The sequence below is a fragment of the Embiotoca jacksoni genome, unplaced genomic scaffold (assembly GCF_022577435.1).
Source record: "Embiotoca jacksoni isolate LCO1_2020_lvr unplaced genomic scaffold, fEmbJac1.0.p SCAF_30, whole genome shotgun sequence".
Lineage (NCBI taxonomy): Eukaryota > Metazoa > Chordata > Actinopteri > Embiotocidae > Embiotoca > Embiotoca jacksoni.
The window spans coordinates 5,312,385-5,334,217 of record NW_027185382.1 but is presented as its reverse complement, the minus strand read 5'-3'; the positions used below and the strand labels follow the sequence as shown (position 1 = coordinate 5,334,217).

At 49.9% G+C, this 21,833-nt stretch overlaps 1 protein-coding gene across 1 annotated transcript in view; it reads right to left on the bottom strand.

Moving 5' to 3' along the window:
• Nucleotides 1-21,833, bottom strand: part of LOC138207108 (arf-GAP with GTPase, ANK repeat and PH domain-containing protein 1-like) — a 105,037-nt gene that overhangs the window by 26,221 nt on the left and 56,983 nt on the right. The window contains 4 exon segments of the mRNA XM_069164128.1: nt 784-945; nt 6,987-7,151; nt 9,293-9,461; nt 13,878-13,982. Of these exon segments, the coding sequence (XP_069020229.1) occupies nt 784-945; nt 6,987-7,151; nt 9,293-9,461; nt 13,878-13,982 (601 nt within the window).

The following is a 21,833-nucleotide window of genomic DNA, read 5'->3' as shown; positions in this document are numbered from 1 at the left end:
AGGAGGAGGAAGAGGAGGAGGAGCGGAGCTGAAAGCAGATGCAGCGTCGATCCGTCACTCAGACAGCCACTTGCCTTGTCAGCTGCTTGTTGCCGCGGTGATGGAGAGACGAACATTACACATCTGCTGCTGCTGCCACATCTGTTCAACCAGCCACCGAGCGCGCGTGTGTGTGTGTGTGCGTGTGTGTGTGTGTGTGTGTTAATGAGAACAAGCTCGACGATTATTATGATTAAAAAAAAGATCAATAACGATGAGAAAGTGATTTCAGATGAAATCTGTGAACAGCCAATCAGGACGCAGCAGCAGGGTGATGTCACTGACACGTGACGGGCAAAACAAGGAAGTAAACACACATCGTTGGAAAATAAACGACAAGTCTGGGTAGTCGGCAGGAACACCGATGGACTAGAAACAGAACCCGGACCGGTCCGATTCCAGCTGTTTGATGAAGCAGCGGAATAAAATATGAACTCTGAGGCAGAGAGGAACCACTCCTCCCACAAACCAAGAGATGAAGAGAGGAGGAGGAAGATGAAGGTCGGACAGGGTGGAGAGATGAAGGGCTGACAGAATGACAGGATGGAGAGACCCGTCGCTCACAGCGGAGGTCGGGAGTCTCGATCACATGACTGCGTTTCCCAACCCCGGTCTCCAACCGGCCGCCGATGATGTCACCGCGAGGACCGAGGGATTCTCAGAGCGGTTTCAGGGGGGAAGGATTTGGCGGTCGGACCGGGGCGGGGAAAGTGTGAGGCGAGGGGGAGGGGGAGATGGCGTTACCTTCCGCAGTACCAGAGAGGCCGTCGGCTTTGAAGTTGCTGGTGCTCTTCTTCCTCCGGTGCTTCTTGCGGTTGGCGTGCGGCGACGGAGGCGGCTCCATCTTGGGGCTGGTGGTGCTGGAGATGCTCGGACTGGAGCACACCGAGTCGCCCAGGCCCGTATCTGAGGGTCCAGAACCACACGGGGAGGTTAGAGAACCACACGGGGAGGTTAGAGAACCACACGGGGATGTTAGAGAACCACCCGGGGAGGTTAGAGAACCACACGGGGAGGTTAGAGAACCACACGGGGAGGACAAAGAACCACACGGGGAGGTTAGAGAACCACACGGGGAGGTTAGAGAACCACACGGGGAGGTTAGAGAACCACACGGGGAGGATAAAGAACCACACGGGGAGGTTAGAGAACCACACGGGGAGGTTAGAGAACCACACGGGGAGGTTAGAGAACCACACGGGGAGGATAAAGAACCACACGGAGAGGTTAGAGAACCACACGGAGAGGTTAGAGAACCACACGGGGAGGTTAGAGAACCACACGGGGAGGTTAGAGAACCACACGGGGAGGATAAAGAACCACACAGGGAGGATAAAGAACCACACGGGGAGGTTAGAGAACCACACGGGGAGGATAAAGAACCACACGGAGAGGTTAGAGAACCACACGGGGAGGATAAAGAACCACACGGGGAGGTTAGAGAACCACACGGGGAGGTTAGAGAACCACCCGGCTCACAGGGAACCTGAAGCACAACATTCTCTGAGGACGGATTCACACAAGAAACAGTTTTAACCTCAACTTCACCCACCGAGAGTTTCAGCTAAAATCATTTAGAATGTTTAGCACTGGATTTAAACCGGTTCTAAACTGGTCTTAAACTGGTTCTAAACCGGTTCTAAACTGGTTTTGGAGCCTTTTTCTTCTGTGGATTCAGTCAGTATCAGAGTTTATCTCCGACTCTGAGGTTCTGACCAGCAGCTGCCAGAGTCTGGTCCTGGTAGTGTCTGAAGATGGTTCTGTTGGACTCCGGTCCTGGTAGTTTCTGAAGATGGTTCTGTTGGACTCCGGTCCTGGTAGTGTCTGAAGATGGTTCTGTTGGACTCTGGACCTGGTAGTGTCTGAAGATGGTTCTGTTGGACTCCGGTCCTGGTAGTGTCTGAAGATGGTTCTGTTGGACTCCGGTCCTGATGGTGTCTGAAGAAGGTTCTGTTGGACTCCGGTCCCGATGGTGTCTGAAGAAGGTTCTGTTGGACTCTAGTCCCGGTAGTTTCTGAAGATGGTTCTGTTGGACTCTGGTCCTGGTGGTGTCTGAAGATGGTTCTGTTGGACTCCGGTCCCGATGGTGTCTGAAGAAGGTTCTGTTGGACTCTGGTCCCGGTAGTTTCTGAAGATGGTTCTGTTGGACTCTGGTCCCGGTAGTTTCTGAAGATGGTTCTGTTGGACTCCGGTCCCGATGGTGTCTGAAGAAGGTTCTGTTGGACTCTGGTCCCGGTAGTTTCTGAAGATGGTTCTGTTGGACTCCGGTCCCGATGGTGTCTGAAGAAGGTTCTGTTGGACTCCGTTCCGAGTAGTGTCTGAAGAAGGTTCTGTTGGACTCCGGTCCCGATGGTGTCTGAAGAAGGTTCTGTTGGACTCTGGTCCCGGTAGTTTCTGAAGATGGTTCTGTTGGACTCTGGTCCCGGTAGTGTCTGAAGAAGGTTCTGTTGGACTCCGGTCCCGATGGTGTCTGAAGAAGGTTCTGTTGAACTCCGGTCCCGATGGTGTCTGAAGAAGGTTCTGTTGGACTCTGGTTCCGGTAGTTTCTGAAGATGGTTCTGTTGGACTCTGGTCCTGGTAGTTTCTGAAGATGGTTCTGTTGGACTCCGGTCCTGTTAGTGTCTGAAGATGGTTCTGTTGGACTCTGGTACTGGTAGTGTCTGAAGATGGTTCTGTTGGGCTCTGGTCCTGATGGTGTCTGAAGAAGGTTCTGTTGGACTCCGGTCCGAGTAGTGTCTGAAGATGGTTCTGTTGGACTCCGGTCCCGATGGTGTCTGAAGAAGGTTCTGTTGGACTCCGGTCCCGGTAGTTTCTGAAGAAGGTTCTGTTGGACTCTAGTCCTGGTAGTGTCTGAAGATGTTTCTGTTGGACTCCGGTCCCGATGGTGTATGAAGAAGGTTCTGTTGGACTCCGGTCCCAGTAGTTTCTGAAGAAGGTTCTGTTGGACTCTGGTCCGGGTAGTGTCTGAAGATGGTTCTGTTGGACTCCGGTCCTGATGGTGTCTGAAGAAGGTTCTGTTGGATTCCGGTCCCGATGGTGTCTGAAGAAGGTTCTGTTGGATTCCGGTCCCGATGGTGTCTGAAGAAGGTTCTGTTGGACTCCGGTCCTGGTAGTGTCTGAAGATGGTTCTGTTGGACTCTGGTCCTGGTAGTGTCTGAAGAAGGTTCTGTTGGACTCCGGTCCCGATGGTGTCTGAAGAAGGTTCTGTTGGACTCTGGTCCTGGTAGTGTCTGAAGAAGGTTCTGTTGGACTCCGGTCCCGATGGTGTCTGAAGATGGTTCTGTTGGACTCCGGTCCTGATGGTGTCTGAAGAAGGTTCTGTTGGACTCCGGTCCCGATGGTGTCTGAAGAAGGTTCTGTTGGACTCTGGTCCCGGTAGTTTCTGAAGATGGTTCTGTTGGACTCTGGTCCCGGTAGTGTCTGAAGATGGTTCTGTTGGACTCTGGTCCCGGTAGTGTCTGAAGAAGGTTCTGTTGGACTCTGGTCCCGGTAGTTTCTGAAGATGGTTCTGTTGGACTCTGGTCCCGGTAGTGTCTGAAGATGGTTCTGTTGGACTCTGGTCCTGGTAGTGTCTGAAGAAGGTTCTGTTGGACTCCGGTCCCGATGGTGTCTGAAGAAGGTTCTGTTGGACTCCGGTCCCGATGGTGTCTGAAGAAGGTTCTGTTGGACTCTGGTTCCGGTAGTTTCTGAAGATGGTTCTGTTGGACTCCGGTCCTGGTAGTTTCTGAAGATGGTTCTGTTGGACTCTGGTACTGGTAGTGTCTGAAGATGGTTCTGTTGGACTCTGGTCCTGATGGTGTCTGAAGAAGGTTCTGTTGGACTCTGGTTCCGGTAGTTTCTGAAGAAGGTTCTGTTGGACTCCGGTCCCGATGGTGTCTGAAGAAGGTTCTGTTGGACTCTGGTTCCGGTAGTTTCTGAAGATGGTTCTGTTGGACTCTGGTACTGGTAGTGTCTGAAGATGGTTCTGTTGGACTCCGGTCCCGATGGTGTCTGAAGAAGGTTCTGTTGGACTCTGGTTCCGGTAGTTTCTGAAGATGGTTCTGTTGGACTCCGGTCCTGGTAGTTTCTGAAGATGGTTCTGTTGGACTCTGGTACTGGTAGTGTCTGAAGATGGTTCTGTTGGACTCTGGTCCTGATGGTGTCTGAAGAAGGTTCTGTTGGACTCCGGTCCTGTTAGTGTCTGAAGAAGGTTCTGTTGGACTCCGGTCCCGATGGTGTCTGAAGAAGGTTCTGTTGGACTCTGGTTCCGGTAGTTTCTGAAGATGGTTCTGTTGGACTCCGGTCCTGGTAGTTTCTGAAGATGGTTCTGTTGGACTCTGGTACTGGTAGTGTCTGAAGATGGTTCTGTTGGACTCTGGTCCTGATGGTGTCTGAAGAAGGTTCTGTTGGACTCCGGTCCTGTTAGTGTCTGAAGAAGGTTCTGTTGGACTCTGGTCCTGGTAGTGTCTGAAGACGGTTCTGTTGGACTCCGGTCCCGGCGGTGTCTGAAGATGGTTCTGCTGGACTCCGGTCCCGGTAGTGTCTGAAGACGGTTCTGTTGGACTCTGGTCCTGGTAGTGTCTGAAGACGGTTCTGTTGGACTCCGGTCCCGGCGGTGTCTGAAGATGGTTCTGTTGGACTCTGGTCCTGGTAGTGTCTGAAGACGGTTCTGTTGGACTCTGGTCCTGGTAGTGTCTGAAGACGGTTCTGTTGGACTCCGGTCCATCAGATGGATATAAACATCTGCTCAGGACTGATCCAGTTTAATAAAACGGTTCTTTATGTTTTAAACTGGAGAGCATCAGTTGGACCTGACAGGTTCAGGACTGATGAAACCTGACCGGGTTCTGTTCAGGTGGGCGTACAGGACCGACCCGGGGGGCGAGCGAGGCTCCGCTCCGGAGTCTCTCTCTCTCGGCGCTCCACTCGTCACGCTGACAGCTGTGACTACAGGCGGAATAAAATAACATTCAGCTCCCATCAATATCACCGTGGAGACGCTGACATGGCCCGGTGTGTAGCGGGAAAACACACACACACACACACACACACACACACACACACACACACACACACACACACACACACACACACACACACACACACACACACAGGGCGGCCCGGTCGGCAGACAGCCCCAAGGACGGCCATAACTTATTTTACAATCGTTTAGTCTCAGCTCAAGTGGAAAATGTGACAACTTATCTCTGCTGACAAGATGCCGTCCCCGAGCGCACAATTAACCGCCCGGGATTAACGGCCCTCCATCTGCAGGCCGCGCTCCATCCACGTCATCCCCACCCCCCCACCTCCACCCTCCATCTCCTCCATCTCCACCCTCCACCTCCACTCTGATTGTCTCCCTCGTCAACACCACCACAGAAGAAGAAGGACACCGATGCACCTGGAAGCCGGCTGGACAACCGCCGTTAAAAAAGCAGAAGAACAACAAAAGGATTGTTTCACCTTTTCTTTTTAAAATCTGTTTTATTGTTTATCTGTTGGAGATTTTTGGTACTTTTATGATTTTATTTTTGTTTAAACTGAATTATTTTAACGTGAAGCACTTTGTGGGAATTTTATAAAGTGTTTTGAACAAAGTTGTATTATTAATATTACCAGGTCATCTGCAGGTGATGATGATGATGATGATGATGTCAATGGTTTTGGACACAGTTCTAGACTGGATCTGGACTTGGTTTTATACAGGTTCTGGACTTGGTTTCATACTGGTTCTGGACTTGGTTTCATACTGGTTCTGGACTTGGTTTCATACTGGTTCTGGACTTGGTTTTATACAGGTTCTGGACTTGGTTTCATACTGGTTCTGGACTTGGTTTCATACTGGTTCTGGACTGGTTCTGGACTTGTGCCACCTGTTCCTATCTTTAAACATCAGCTAGTTCACCTTGTATATAATATATATATATATTATATATACTGTACTGTATATACTGTGCATTTTATATTTTTACTGCTATTTTATTGCTTTTCTATTATTCTATTATTATCTTATTGCTTCTGTATGCTGCTGTAGCGAAAACATTTCCCCTCGGGGATTAATAAAGTAACTACCTGACCTAACCTAACCTGACCTAACCTGACCTGACCTAACCTAACCTAACCTGACCTAACCTACCTAACCTACCTAACCTAACCTGACCTAACCTAATCTAACCTGACCTAACCTACCTAACCTAACCTAACCTGACCTGACCTAATCTAACCTGACCTAACCTAACCTACCTAACCTGACCTAACCTGACCTAATCTAACCTAACCTACCTAACCTGACCTAACCTACCTAACCTAACCTACCTAACCTAACCTACCTAACCTAACCTTAAGACCTGGAGGAAGGATTCCTGACTGAATCATCAGTTCTAACAACAATTACAATGACTTAACTTTACATAAATGAATTTACACACAGATCCTTGTGTCCTCAAAACTACACAAAGACCAACACGTGTGTGTGTGTGTGTGTGTGTGTGTGTGTGTGTGTGTGTGTGTGTGTGTGTGTGTGTGTGTGTGTGTGTGTGTATGTGGCCGCTGGGAGTCCATTAAGTGTTTCACAGCTTTAAACGTTATATGAGGAAGGCTGGAGGGCGCAGGACTGACGGCAGAGCTGTCATTCAAGCTTATCGTCACGGCAACACACACACACACACACACACACACACACACACACACACACACACACACACACAGAATGACAGCTGTCAGTCTCAGCATCTCACTATGTGTGTTTGTTTGGTCCTGATAAGGTAATACTGCCACTTTAACACGCACACACACACACACACACACACACACACACACACACACACACACACACACACAGACAGAGTTAGGGCAGCATTAGCGGTCTGGCAGGAGGATCAATGGGAAACAAATGATAGGCCCCCTCGCAGAGCTCCACACTGGGGCCTCCTGAGCCCCAGCGTGGAGCTGCTCTGACCACTGACCCGTGCTGACTCCAGAGTTGGCGATGACGGTGGCGTCGGTCCACTGGTCGGCGCTGGACACGGAGTAGGAGCGCTGGTGCATCCCCTCCAGGCCGCGGCTGTTGAAGGACACCAGGCTGACGCCGCTCGCCATCTGAGACACCGACGAGCTGCTGGTCACCTGACCTGAGAGAGAGAGAGGCAGGAAGTCTGAGCCTGAGAGGAGGGGGGACACCATCATCATCATCATCATCATCATCATCATCAGTCTGTTCCAGGATGTCACACCAGTCTGACTACTTACAGTCCAGAGCTGTCAGTCATTATCAGACAAAAAATGAACAGTTTCAAACTTTATTTAAATCACTGGAATCAAAAATATGACGGGTCACCGACGTAGGTCCGATAAATCAGCGCTGGACCTGATTTCAGAATTTATGTCACACTGGGTTTGGACCAATTTTATACGAGTTTAAGACTTAAGCTGGTTCTGGACTGATGTTGGACTGGTATTAAAATGGTTTTAGACTTGATTTGGACCTGGCTCTGGACTAGATTTAGACCTGGTTGTGGACTAGATTTAGACCTGGTTGTGGACTAGATTTAGACCTGGTTCTGGACTAGATTTGGACCTGGTTGTGGACTAGATTTGGACCTGGTTGTGGACTAGATTTAGACCTGGTTGTGGACTAGATTTAGACCTGGTTCTGGACTAGATTTGGACCTGGTTCTGGACTAGATTTAGACCTGGTTGTGGACTAGATTTAGACCTGGTTGTGGACTAGATTTAGACCTGGTTCTGGACTAGATTTGGACCTGGTTCTGGACTAGATTTGGACCTGGTTGTGGACTAGATTTAGACCTGGTTCTGGACTAGATTTGGACCTGGTTCTGGACTAGATTTGGACCTGGTTCTGACCGTGTGTCGATTGATTTCCGTCTGTAAACATGCATCTTTTGAGTGCAGTGATGGAACATGGCTTCCTGTCGGGTCGGGTCGTCCTCGGTCTCTCAGAACTCGGACTCCTTTCTGAACCCAGAACGTCTCGTGTTCTGATTCTGATCATTCGGACCCGACGACATGCTGTCGGTTCCCTGTCGGGTCGGGTCGGTGTTTCTGTGCTGGATTTGAGGAGCGCTGGTCGTATAAAACCCAGAATCACAGGGGAACCATAAAAGGCAGCGGCCCGGTCCGAGCTGGCTGCTTAAATCAAACGGTGGGTTTCTGCTCGGTCCAGCACCCCCCTCCCCCTCCCCCCCAGCTCTCTCATTACAGCTCATTTCTTGGAGCCGGCTGAGTGCAGCTCGGCTCTGATTGCATTAATATTCATGACGATAATTAGTACACGAGTACGGCTCGCTGAATATTCATGCTATTAGCTCGGCCTGCTGGATCCACACGCGTGTGTTTGATTTTATGCGTGTGCGCTCCCCTCCTTTTGTTTTACGACGTCTTCCTCCAGGTGATGAGGAGCGCTTTGTGTGTTTCAAGGCTGAACTCCTGTTTTTTTTTATTAGCGCCGAGTCTCTTCTTCCAGTCGAGCTTTATTGATTCAGGACGGACGGACGGCGCTCGTGTTTACGACTGAAGAACAAGAGCAGCGATTAGCGGCACAATTACAACGTAACTGGACTCATGAGGGACATCAGACAGGAAGTGGTTCTGTTGGTGCTGCCTGGTCGCTTCATTTTTATATTATACAGAATCAAATATTCATTTTGTCACCTGGTCTGATGGGAGACTGTCTTTAGTTTCTTCCTGCAGGTTGAGGAAGTTAAATTTAAGACATTTGAGCACCAGATTCAATCACTTCAATCTGATCTATTAGTGGATTGTTTGATTAATAATCGATTATTCATCCATCATCTGATGTTTAATGTTTTTAAAACGGGACACTTTGTTCCTTCTTCTGACGACGTTAACGACGTTCTGATGGTGTCAAACTACAACAACTCATCATTCAATACAACCTGGATGAACACCATCGAAAATAGCACTAATTCATTCATTTATATTTATTGAATTCAGTTCACTTTTCAATCATAATATGTGATTTCAGATTATCAAAGAGAGAAACCACAAAAACATTCAATAATGAACTACTAGTGTCATATTTCCAAATATTTAAGATGCTTTAAGGTCTTTTGTTGTTTTTAGAAGCTGAAATCTAAATGTTTTAAGAGTTTATGTTTGTTTTTGTTGTAAAATCTCACTGCTGATGTTTAAATCTTTCTTGTCTGGACTTTGATCTGAACACATCAGATTTTTATAGGTGATGACATCACGACTCGGAGCTCCTCCCCTCCGAGGCTCCTCCCCTCCTCACCTGGAGTCTGTCCGAGCTGCAGGCTGCTCATGTCCTTGGTCAGCCCGTTGGTTTTGGGACTCGGCACGGCGGCGCAGGTGGAGACGGCGCGCGGCGGCCTCTTCCCCGGCACCTTCACCGTGGTCCGCAGCAGGTCGATCTCCTTCCCGTGGACGTTCTGCATGTAGTCCTGAGGGACGAGGCGCCAAACAGGAAGTTCACTCAACATGTTCCACTTCCTGTCAGCTGCAGGTTTAATAACGAGGGAATAAAGACCAGGAGGTGTTTCTGCATTCAGACGACATCACTTCCTGTTGACCAACTGCTTTTAAAGTAAAAACAATCGAGTATAAAGCAGCAGACAGCGAGCGGAGGATGATGTCGTGTGTGTGTGTGTGTGTGTGTGTGTGTGTGTGTGTGTGTGTGTGTGTGTGTGTGTGTGTGTGTGTGTGTGACCTCATGAACATGAGTGGATCATCGTGATAATAAAGCTGTTAATCCCTGAGTTCTACAATGGAGACAAAGACGCACTAATCCCTTAAAGCGGCGCTGAAGTGGACAAACACTCCGCCTCTGATTGGCTCCGCCCGCTCGCCGACTCGCCCCGAACACGAGCGGCCGCCGCCGCCGGGCGCCTCGACGCCCCCCGACGAAGACGAGCTCCCTCTCCGGATCAGAGGTGTTAATGACTGACGAGAGGTGCTTGTTAAATCCAACCCTCCGCCCCTCTGAGGAGGGTGGAGAGGAGCCGGGCATCGTGGGGGGTCGGCCTCCTCTTCAGTACGATGGAGACGAGGAGCGGCGAAGCTCACGCGGGGACAGATCAGAGGAGTCTTCGGGTCGTTACCGTGGAGACGACGAAGTTTCAGAGGGAGACAGGAAGTCCAGATAATAACTGATAAACTAATATTTATGGTGTTATTCTGCAGCAGGCGCGCACACACACACACACACACACACACACACACACACACACACACACACACACACACACACACACACACACACACACAGGGTCTCTCGCAGCGTTTCCCGCCTCCCTCTGGCAGCTCGGCTGACAAAAGGCCAATTCAAAGCCAAGTGCTCTCGACGGCGTCTTAACAAGCCACTGGAGAGCCCTCGAGCCAGGGGCCCGCTGGGTACACACACACACACACACACACACACACACACACACACACACACACACACACACACACACTCCCCTCCGACAGATTGACCGAGGTAATTGAGTCTCCATTTGCATGTGCGAGCTTTCATCATCGGCCCGATCGTCCACAGCTCACAGCGGCGTCCAGGACGGATGTGTGTATCGACCAAACGCACCGACAGCAGGTGGTGACGAGTGTGTGTGTTCCTGTTGTGTTAAAGAGTGTGTGTGTGTGTGTGTTCCTGTTGTGTTAAAGAGAGTGTGTGTTCCTGTTGTGTTAAAGAGAGTGTGTGTGTTCCTGTTGTGTTAAAGAGTGTGTGTGTGTGTGTGTTCCTGTTGTGTTAAAGTGTGTGTGTGTTCCTGTTGTGTTAAAGTGTGTGTGTGTTCCTGTTGTGTTAAAGTGTGTGTGTGTGTTCCTGTTGTGTTAAAGTGTGTGTGTGTTCCTGTTGTGTTAAAGTGTGTGTGTGTTCCTGTTGTGTTAAAGAGTGTGTGTTCCTGTTGTGTTAAAGTGTGTGTGTGTTCCTGTTGTGTTAAAGTGTGTGTGTGTTCCTGTTGTGTTAAAGTGTGTGTGTGTTCCTGTTGTGTTAAAGTGTGTGTGTGTTCCTGTTGTGTTAAAGTGTGTGTGTGTTCCTGTTGTGTTAAAGAGTGTGTGTTCCTGTTGTGTTAAAGTGTGTGTGTGTTCCTGTTGTGTTAAAGTGTGTGTGTGTTCCTGTTGTGTTAAAGTGTGTGTGTGTTCCTGTTGTGTTAAAGTGTGTGTGTGTTAAAAGGACGCATAAGCGGCGTCGTGAGAGTGAAAAATGCAGCCTGAACAGAGCTGATGCTGCTGACGCTGAGGGAAACATGAATCCATAAAGAGCTCGTCCACAACGCGATCGATGGACGCCGAGACGACAGCAGATAAAAGAGGAGAAGAAGAAGCAGCTCTACGGACGTACAATAAACAGGGAGAAGAGGAGCTGAGATGGATGAAGAGACAGTGGAGGGATTTTATTTATGAGGGAGGACGACAGGTTCAGAAAACCAGTCTGAACCAAAGTACAGAACCACCTCCAAAACCAGTCTGAACCAAAGTACAGAACCACCTCCAAAACCAGTCTGAACTGGTTTAAAGACCACGTCTGAAATCATTCTCCAATCAGTCTAAAAAACAGTCTAACCGATAAGACCAAAAAGACAAGTTGGAACCCAGTCTAAACCCAGTCTAAACCTCAGTCTAAACTCAGTCTAAACCTCAGTCTAAACTCAGTCTAAACCCAGTCTAAACCTCAGTCTAAACCTCAGTCTAAACCCAGTCTAAACCTCAGTCTAAACCCAGTCTAAACCTCAGTCTAAACCTCAGTCTAAACCTCAGTCTAAACCCAGTCTAAACCTCAGTCTAAACCTCAGTCTAAACTCAGTCTAAACCCAGTCTAAACCTCAGTCTAAACCTCAGTCTAAACCCAGTCTAAACCTCAGTCTAAACTCAGTCTAAACCCAGTCTAAACCTCAGTCTAAACCTCAGTCTAAACCCAGTCTAAACCTCAGTCTAAACCTCAGTCTAAACCTCAGTCTAAACCTCAGTCCAAAACCTGTCTAAACCTCAGTCTAAACCTCAGTCTAAACTCAGTCTAAACCTCAGTCCAAAACCTGTCTAAACCTCAGTCTAAACCCAGTCTAAACCCAGTCCAAAACCTGTCTAAACCTCAGTCTAAACCTCAGTCTAAAACCAGTCTGAACCCAGTCAGAGGGTGTTTGGAGGGTGGGGGTGGGTGGGGGCGGGTGGGGGTCACGCCGGCGTGTCTTCATCCCTTCAGAAGCGTTTGTAGGCCGTGTGTGCGCGATGATTTCCGCCTGCAGCGTTCATAACAAGCTCTCTGCTCAGTCACACCGACACAAGAGACCATTAATTACTCTCTCGCCTGTTTTTGGCCCGATCTTCTTCTCTTTAGACGAGACTTTTCTTGCCAATTAGGTGGCATCTATTGCCTTCCACTTAATTAGTGGCATTAATGTGATTTCTTTGCACATAGTCGGGCAATTAGCGGCGCTGATTGAGTTTCATTCGATTAGCCTCCGCAAACACGCTAATTGACGCCCGAGCTGCAGATGCAACACGCTCAGGAAAACCTGGCTTTTTGGTGCTGCAGGGGGTTTGTGTGTGTGTGTGTGTGTGTGTGTGTGTGTGTGTGTGTGTGTGTGTGTGTGTGTGTGTGTGTGTGTGTGTGTGTGTTTATGCACGAGTGTGTGCTGATGTGTTAAGTGATGAGTTTTAACACTAATTTACTGCATCAGCTGCTCTAATCGCTGACGGACGTGTGCAGTTTGGTGAAGTGTGGCTGCGTCTCCGGCAGCAGCGGCAGCTCCACAGGGAACCGAACCCTCGACCGCCGGCTGCAGGACTGCCTTGCTCAGAGCCACCGAGCACACAGGCGCTGGGACTTCAACGTACAACCCAGGAAGTGTGGTGACATCATCAAATGTCTCATTTCTTTTTCTGATTTCACGTTTAAAGTCGATAGAAAAGCAGAAAAATCATCAGACGACTTTAGTTTGATGATCAATTAATCACCGAAGTCGTTTCTCAAAACAAATGACATTTTCTGATTTTCTTTTTGTGTTTGTCCAGAACCAGTTTAAACCCAAGTCCAAAACCAGTCGAGATGTTTTATTACAAATGTATTTGAACAAAAAGCAGAAATATTTCCATATTTTAGTAATGAAGTTATTTGGTGACTCTGAGGGTCGAAAAAATTATATTTCTAACAGTCGGACTGAACTCCTGGAACAGAAACAACAAACGAGCATCGATAACGGTCCCCGAACTCCTTCAGTCCTTCATCTCTTCATCATCTCTTCTTCATCTCATCATCTCACCAATCACATTCTAATTCACATTTATAATTTCAGACCAAACCACAAAAATGAGCAGACATTTTCTTCCTAAAAACTTAATTACTCGAAAGATATGAATACACATCGAATCAGACTGTGTGTGTGTGTGTGTGTGTGTGTGTGTGTGTGTGTGTGTGTGTGTGTGTGTGTGTGTGTGTGTGGTCATAAAGCAGTGTTGGGGGCAGGATATTGTGCCAACAGGGCAGCGAGCCGGGGCAATTAGCAGAGACATTACAGCTGATATTCACATCATCAGCAGCGACGTGGGCAAACAGATGACGAGTCCTAATTAATACACAAGCCATCAACACAGAGTGTGTGTGTGTGTGTGTGTGTGTGTGTGTGTGTGTGTGTCTGTGTGTGTGTGTGTGTGTGTGTGTGTGTGTGTGTGTGTGTGTTTGAGGAACACAGACAGAAACACACACAGAGACAGAGGAGGGAGATGAAGAGCAGCAGCTAGATGGAGGTCAGTGCAGCCTGGCAGAGCTGCAGTCTAACAAGCAATCTGTGTGTGTGTGTGTGTGTGTGTGTGTGTGTGTGTGTGTGTGTGTGTGTGTGTGTGTGTGTGGTGTGTGTGCGTCTTACATGCAGGCTGGGGTGGTAGGTGAGCAGCCCGTTGTCACACAGCGTCACGTACTTCTTCTTCCACTCCTTGTTGAGGGATTTCCCGCTCCTCTTCAGCAGCATGCCCTGCAGGACGTTCAACACACACCGTCACACACGTGGTTCTGACGACATTTAATGACCGCAGAGCTGCTGAACGCTCTTCATCGTTTGATATCCTCCAAACAGCTTCATCGATATCTCCCCCCGTCGCCCCCCCCCCCACACAGGAACCAGGACATCTGACTTCATTCATCATTCTCAGATCTGAAGTCAAGAAAATACTCCAAAAATATTAAAAGTAGAAAAACCTCTAATACGGACTGTCAACATTCTCCAATCAGTTCTTCAGGACGTCCTGAGGGCCGTTAGCTCTGTTACCCTCGGTCAGCTGTTTTTTAAGCTAAATTAGCTGTTTGTTACTATTGTTGGTTAGTTTCATCTGTCCCTCGTTGTCCTTCCCTCCCTGCTGTATTCAGTGTGCGTACTCTTCTTCTTCTTCCCTCTTTGTCACTTTCTTTCAGTTTCCTGTCTGTTGCTGCGTCTTTTGAAACCCATAAAACACAAACCACCTGACCTGTGGCGCCATGGCAACAAAGGTTCTCCATCACGCCCGCTCACGGCGCCTTAAAAACCTCCCTCACACGGACTTTACACCCTTTAGGATTTCTGTTCTGAAAGATTTGGTCGTTCAGCTGCTGTCAGGTGGAGTTAGATTACGGATCTGTGAATTCATCTTCTGGACGAACACGTTTCCCTCAGACAGTGAACGCACCGCGTATTTAACAGGAATCAGAAGTGCGTCGATGTTCATGTGTCCAGAGTCTCCGAACAACACGCCTCTCTCTCCTACGCACATCAGCCGCGGCTGGCCGAGCGAGCGCCCGCCCACACTTCATTAGGAGAGAGAGGGAAGGTCGAGGGGGAGGCGTGGGGGGAGCGGAGGGGGAGGGGGGGGGGGGGGGGGACTGTCCGCTGATTAGCAATTACAGCGACGCTGCCACGCGTGTCACTTCACTGGACCTCGGCAACATTAACACTCCGACAGAGGATATTAATAGAGTCCAGCCGTGAAGGCAGGGAGGGGGGAGGCACCACCGAGGAGGAGGAGGAGGAGGGGAGCGGGGGGGGGGGGGGGGGGGGTGATGGACAGAAGCCGGCTCTCCGCTCAGCTTTCATTAAGGCGGCGGCGGCCGGGGGTCGCCCCCTCGCCGCCAGCCACCGCACTCTCGCTGTAATCAGCGGTGACACGACGCCACGAGGAGAAGCTTCAGCGTGACGGAGACGAGGGTGGAGCGCAGGCGGCGGGCCGGAGACGAGGACGCCGCGCCACCAAGGGGAGTCCAACATGTCCTCACACAGGAAGTGACTACGGAGGACGAAATAAAAGCTCTAAATGGACTGGAAGTGTAATTTAGAGGACTTTTATTTTGGCAGGGATAAGAGACACTCTGCTGTCCTACTGTTGTTACAGACAGTGAACTCACCACCACTAATTTCAGCTCGTTTAATGAGGAAGAGAAACAAAGCCGTGCGTGTGTGTGTGTGTGCGCGTGTGTGTGTGTGTGTGTGCGTGTGTGTGTGTGCGTGTGTGTGTGTGTGTGTGTGTGTGTGTGTGTGTGTGTGTGTGTGTGTGTGCTTCCCCACGGTGACTTGAACACATCCTGACCAGCTTCCTGCTGCCGGCAGCTGTGCAGCTGTCAGAGCAGCTGATCGTCCGTCACTTCCTGTTAGTGAGACGAGTGTTTACGGTCGTCAATTAACGCTCTTCAACTTATCAATTCTCATCAATCAGAGACGATCAGAAATAAACACACGGTTGAGCTCTTCTTCTCCATCATGTGTTTTAATAAACTGTAATTAGGTTTAAATTAAAATGATGACTGAACAATCAGAAAACAATATTAATTGTTTCCTTCGTGTCTTCATAAAAACTAAAACGTTAGTTTGACTCTTCTGTCCGTTTGCACTCTTGTATTTCATTTTAGACGCTTTTATTTTGAAAAGCTTTTGTTTCTGTCACGTGATATAAAAACTGGACGTACGAGAAACCAGCCAGCGTTACGGGATGAGCGGAGGCCGAAGGAAACCGAGGGGGAACCAAGGTTTCTGGGTGGTTTGTGGGGAGCGAGACGTCAGCGGACTCATCCGTCCTCAGGTGGATATCTTTCATTGTCCACCTCCTCGGGCCGCTGACACACACACTGTGATTGTACCGTCAGGACGGGGGAGGGGAGGAGGAGGGGGGAGGGGGGGGGAGGTAACGAGTGGAGATAAATACGTTGATGAGGAAGTCTCGGTGCTCAGGAAAGGTCGTCCGCTCGGAGGGAGGCGGGATGAGGTCATTCGTTAGACGTCCCAGAACGTCCGAAGGCGTCGGGAGGTTGAAGGAGGAGAACGCGAGGAGTCCGTGTTGTGTTCAGGTGCGACCGGGAGAGGGAGACAGGTGAGATGTACGTCCCTGAACGTCCCCGGGACACGCGGAGACACTTCCTGCCGCGGTGAGGGATGGCGGCGGCGTGCTCGGGGAAAGGTCGGCCGCCCCGCTCGGGGGACGCCGAGCGATGAAGTCATTCGTTAGACGAGGCGTCGGGAAGCGCTCTCGTACCTGCGGGCGTCTGATTAAAGACGGCAGCTGTCAGGACGGAGGACGGAGACGTGGACGGACCTGGACAGGAAGTGAGATCTTTTGTGCGTCTCTGAGGAGGAGAGATAAGTAATCTGCTCCCTCATCGCTCCATCACCCCCCCATTCATCCACACAATGGTCTCTCCCTGCTCGGGGCTGACAGCGGCCCGTCCAGGAGACACGGGGGACGCCGTATCTCCCTCCAGAGGGACGCCGCCCTTTGTTCTTCCAGCAGGAGGCGAAATTAGAGGTGTCACCCCCCCGACCCCCCCGAACCCCCGAACCCCCGAACACACCTCCTGTATCACGGTGGCCCGATCTGATCCGGCCTGAGCGGGTCATCCATCATCCTCAGAGTCAAAGTCCCTCCTCCGATGTCCACGGAGACAAAGACAGGAAATAAAGGACTCTGCAGGTAACAATCACGACCTTTGACCTCCCGGCTGCGGTCGGAGATACGACACATTTTAAATTGATCAAACTTTAGACGGAGGAACGCGTCCGAGCGGTATTTGTTTCGAGGATCGTGTTTCCGTTCGTTCGGCGTCGTCTCGTCGAAACGAACAATCCGGAAAGATCGAAGACACAAACGGCGTCGGCCTCCGCGACAAGGACGGCGAAGGGCGAGCCCGGGGGAGCAGACCAGATCAAATAAAACACCACCGAAGAAGACGGGGCCGCAGAGCAGCTGATTTATCTGCTAAGAGTTCTGGGTAATTAATTAGAAACTCAATTATCCAAACCTTACTTCAGCAGTCTCAATTCATTAGTGGATAAAGAAGCTCGGAGAGAGGCGGGAAGGAGGAAGCACGACTCCTCTTCCTCACAGACCCTCAGGTCACCGCCGCCGTCCACCACACACACACACACACACACACACACACACACACACACCCGATACACACACACCCCGATACACACACACACACACACACACACACACACACACACACACCCCGATACACACACACACACACTCACGCACACACACACACACACGCACACACACGCACACACACACACACACACACGCACACACACACGCACACCCCGATACACACACACACACACACACTCACGCACACACACACACGCACACTCACACGCACACACACATGTACACGCACACACTCACACACACACACCAACATGGCGGCCGCGGGGATTCTCCCGGCGAGCTCGCTGCCAAACAAAGCGTCTCCGTGGAGACGGGTGTAATGAGCGCCGTCTAAAAGCGCTCTTTGATTGACGCCTGTGTTCCTTGTTTTAATTATTTCTCAAACTAAAAAGGAAGAGATGGCCCTCCACCCCCCTCCCCCCCCCCTCTCTCTCCTCCCCCCCGAAAAATCTCATTTCCAGGGGTTAGTGTGCATGACAAAAATGTCATCATGGCCAAAATGGCTCGGAGCGGTGACAACCTTTCCCAGGGAAATGATATTTTTCCAATCGGGCGGAAGGCGGATCATGTCGCCCTCGTTAAAGCCTTGATAGCAGGTCTTTAATATTCACCGTCTTAATTAGGGCTGCAGTTAATTTCATTAAATTCTTTGGCTGCTAAATGAAGCAGATTATGAGACATCTTTTATTGCGAAGCGTGAAATTACAGCCTGCCCGCTGCCAATGGCGGCGCCACGCTAATGAATTACAGGGTAAATAACACCCGAATTAACCATCCAATTTAACTCTTACAAAGCGCCCGGCGCCGAGGGGGGACGAGTGGACTTGTCAAAACCACCCGGCCCCGCGAGAGGCAATTACAAGCACGACACTAATCAGCTCCTCGTCGGAGGAGACGCGGCCTCCGGACCTCCGAGACACTGGAGGTCGTCGCTGGAGGTCAGAGGTCGCCGGGTTCTGACGGGTCCGGTACGGACCGCAGACTTTAAACGGGGCGGAGAACCGAGCGGGTTCTTCCTCCGGAGCGGTTCGGTTCTTTACAAAAGGTTCCGTCTCCTCTAACAAGCGGAACGACACGAGTTCAGCAGCTCCTCAGAAACTCGCTCACATTAAATCTAGACGCCGTCAATTCTTGCCGTGTCGGCGGATCTGTCAAACCGGGCCGGTAGAAACCCGGCAGACTTCAGCTGTCGTGTCCCTGTTGTCCCAGGATGTCACACGAGGCCCGTCGGTCGTTCCCGACCTTCATATCCGGGTCGACACCAAACTCTGTTCGGATCAGGCCGACGCCGTTTCTGGTTTTACGTTCTGAAACCGGGTCGACTGCGTCGGTTTGAGTGATTCCCCGTCAGCTCGGTCCGTTTCAGACATGGCTTTTATTTTGAAAGGTGACTTTACGGCGCTTCGCTTCCAGCGGAGGTTTCTGAGGAGGGAATAAGAACTCTTCCACGGACAAGACGTCTCCTCTGCGGAGGAAGCCGCCTCCTCTCGGGTCGGGCGGCTCCGGGAAGTGAATTTGTCAGATTGTTGGTTTTCAAAGCTCCTCGTCCGCCGGCTGACGGAGACGTCGGTTATTACGGGCTGATGAGCAGAAGGGGGAGGAGCCTCTGGAAACCAGGCTGGACTCACTTCAACAAAGAAGAGCTCCGACCGCTTCCTCAACATGTTTCACTACAGTCTGGATTTACAGTCTGCGTCAGGGGCCCTGAACGCACCGCGCTGACATCCGTCTGCTGTTACCGAGTTCCTGATTTCATTCTCGATCCATCAATAATTGATTGATTGATTTTATTTAAAGATAAAAATTACTCGTTTTCTTTGTCCTGTGAGAAAATAAACTGAATATGTGTGTGTTTGTAATTGTGTCAGAGTGTGTGTGTGTGTGTGTGTTTGTAATTGTTTCAGAGTGTGTGTGTGTGTGTGTGTGTGTGTGTTTGTAATTGTGTCAGAGTGTGTGTGTGTGTGTGTTTGTAATTGTGTCAGAGTGTGTGTGTGTGTGTGTTTGTAATTGTGTCAGAGTGTGTGTGTGTGTGTGTTTGTAATTGTGTCAGAGTGTGTGTGTGTGTGTGTTTGTAATTGTGTCAGAGTGTGTGTGTGTTTGTAATTGTGTCAGAGTGTGTGTGTGTGTGTGTTTGTAATTGTGTCAGAGTGTGTGTGTGTGTGTGTGTGTTTGTAATTGTGTCAGAGTGTGTGTGTGTGTGTGTTTGTAATTGTGTCAGAGTGTGTGTGTGTGTGTGTTTGTAATTGTGTCAGAGTGTGTGTGTGTGTGTGTGTTTGTAATTGTGTCAGAGTGTGTGTGTGTGTGTTTGTAATTGTGTCAGAGTCTGTGTGTGTGTGTGTGTTTGTAATTGTGTCAGAGTGTGTGTGTGTGTGTTTGTAATTGTGTCAGAGTGTGTGTGTGTGTGTGTTTGTAATTGTGTCAGAGTGTGTGTGTGTGTGTTTGTAATTGTGTCAGAGCGTGTGTGTGTGTGTGTTTGTAATTGTGTCAGAGTGTGTGTGTGTGTGTGTTTGTAACTGTGTCAGAGTGTGTGTGTGTGTGTGTTTGTAACTGTGTCAGAGTGTGTGTGTGTGTGTGTTTGTAATTGTGTCAGAGTGTGTGTGTTTTTAACGAGCGGTGGACTCTCTTAACGAGGGCGTTCCTGTTTAAGAGCAGGAGAGCTGAACCACCGTCACCTCGAGAGTTGAGCAGAGAGACTAATGAGCAACAAGTGGACAACACACACACACCAACACACACCAACACACACCAACACACACCAACACACACACACATCCAAGAGTCCCGCCCACACCGTTTGATTGACAGCTGATTTCCCGCAGCGTTCTGTGACTTAAGTCATAACTTGAGTTGTCGTCGTTTTGAACATGAATATTATTGTAATTAGAGCGTTTCGTGTGTGTAAACATCTTTAAATAGAAACACAGAGAAGCAGCACACGCGTGTTCTCAGCCGATTGATCATGGAGTTCTAGATGTCGGCTGGAGTTCGTGTTGGGAGGCGGAAAGGTGCCGAAGAGCGTCGGACCAGCGTCTCATTAGGAACAAGTGTGAACGCTAATGGGAGGACACACACACACACACACACACACACACACACACACACACACACACACACACACAGTAAAATAATGGAGTGCAAATGGAGCGTTAATGGGGAAAAGGTAGTCAAACCTTGAATGTGAAGTGCAGCCTCTCCTTGGACACACACACACACACACACACACACACACACACACACACACACACACACACACAGTGTAATGAGGGAGCGGGTCTGAGACGAGGCGAGCGCGACCACAATTCAAATCAATTAAAGTCCACTTCTTTCAAAAAAAGAAAAACACGACAGGAGGCGGGGCTTTACTCTGCTCCGGGAGGGGGCGGGGCATGCTGAGGTTAAGTGTCGGGCTTCATTAGCATGAACGTGACGAGCCGGTTTTGGATAATAGGTACTGGAGCGTATTTGATAATCATCTGCTGCTTCAGGACACGACGTGTGATCCGACAACTTTTCTGCGTCACAGTTCATTAATGAATTCATCAATTTGTCTGTTTAATGTCGGATCGATCAGTTGAGTTTTAAATGCTGCAGGAAATAAATTCTACGCTATTTATCTTTATTGTTCCAAAAACTGCCCGTTAGATGTAAAATAATATAAACCATCACTCAGACCTGCTTCATTTGGTCGCTTGATTATCAGAAGCTATGAAGGAACAAGGCATGCTGGGAAATGCTCATTTGTTTGTCGAGATGAAAATAGACGTGTTTTATACAAAGTGCAGCGGTGCATTTGATATAAAAACATTTTTTCAGAAGGACGTCACGGAACATTCCCACGTCACTTGAACGCAGCACAGACCACAGTAAAATATGAAATAAGACGAGGTTCTCCGGGAGGAAACAGATGTTCGTCTGAAATGAAATGTGCCCCGTTGCCGCGGCGCTTCCTTTGAGATGACTAACGACATAACGAGGAGTCTTCCTGGCACGGCGGCGGCCTGCTGAGCTGCACCGCTGCATTAGCACCACAGAAGAAGAAGAAGGAGACGACGGTGCGTTTGAAGCCGCTGGGAGCCGGAGAGGGATTTTCACACGTTCGGCAGCAATTACGGTGGTCTCCACGGCGACGGCTCGGCGGGTCCTCTCTTAAACGCCGACCCCGAACACAAACAGCAGCACCCCCCCCCCCCCCCGTTCTCCCCCCGCCTCGGTGCGTCTGGGCGTCGCTCGCCCTCGTCACAGATGCCATTTGTTCATTAGGAGATTACAAACGAGGCCGCGGCGGCGACTCGAGAGGCCGTGATTAGAGCTCACTAATTGCCTGATTTGGAGCCCCCCCACCCCCCCGCCCCCCCTCACCCTCCTCCGACACGAGGGGCGCTTGTTTGCCACAAATTAAGAGCTAGTTCAGG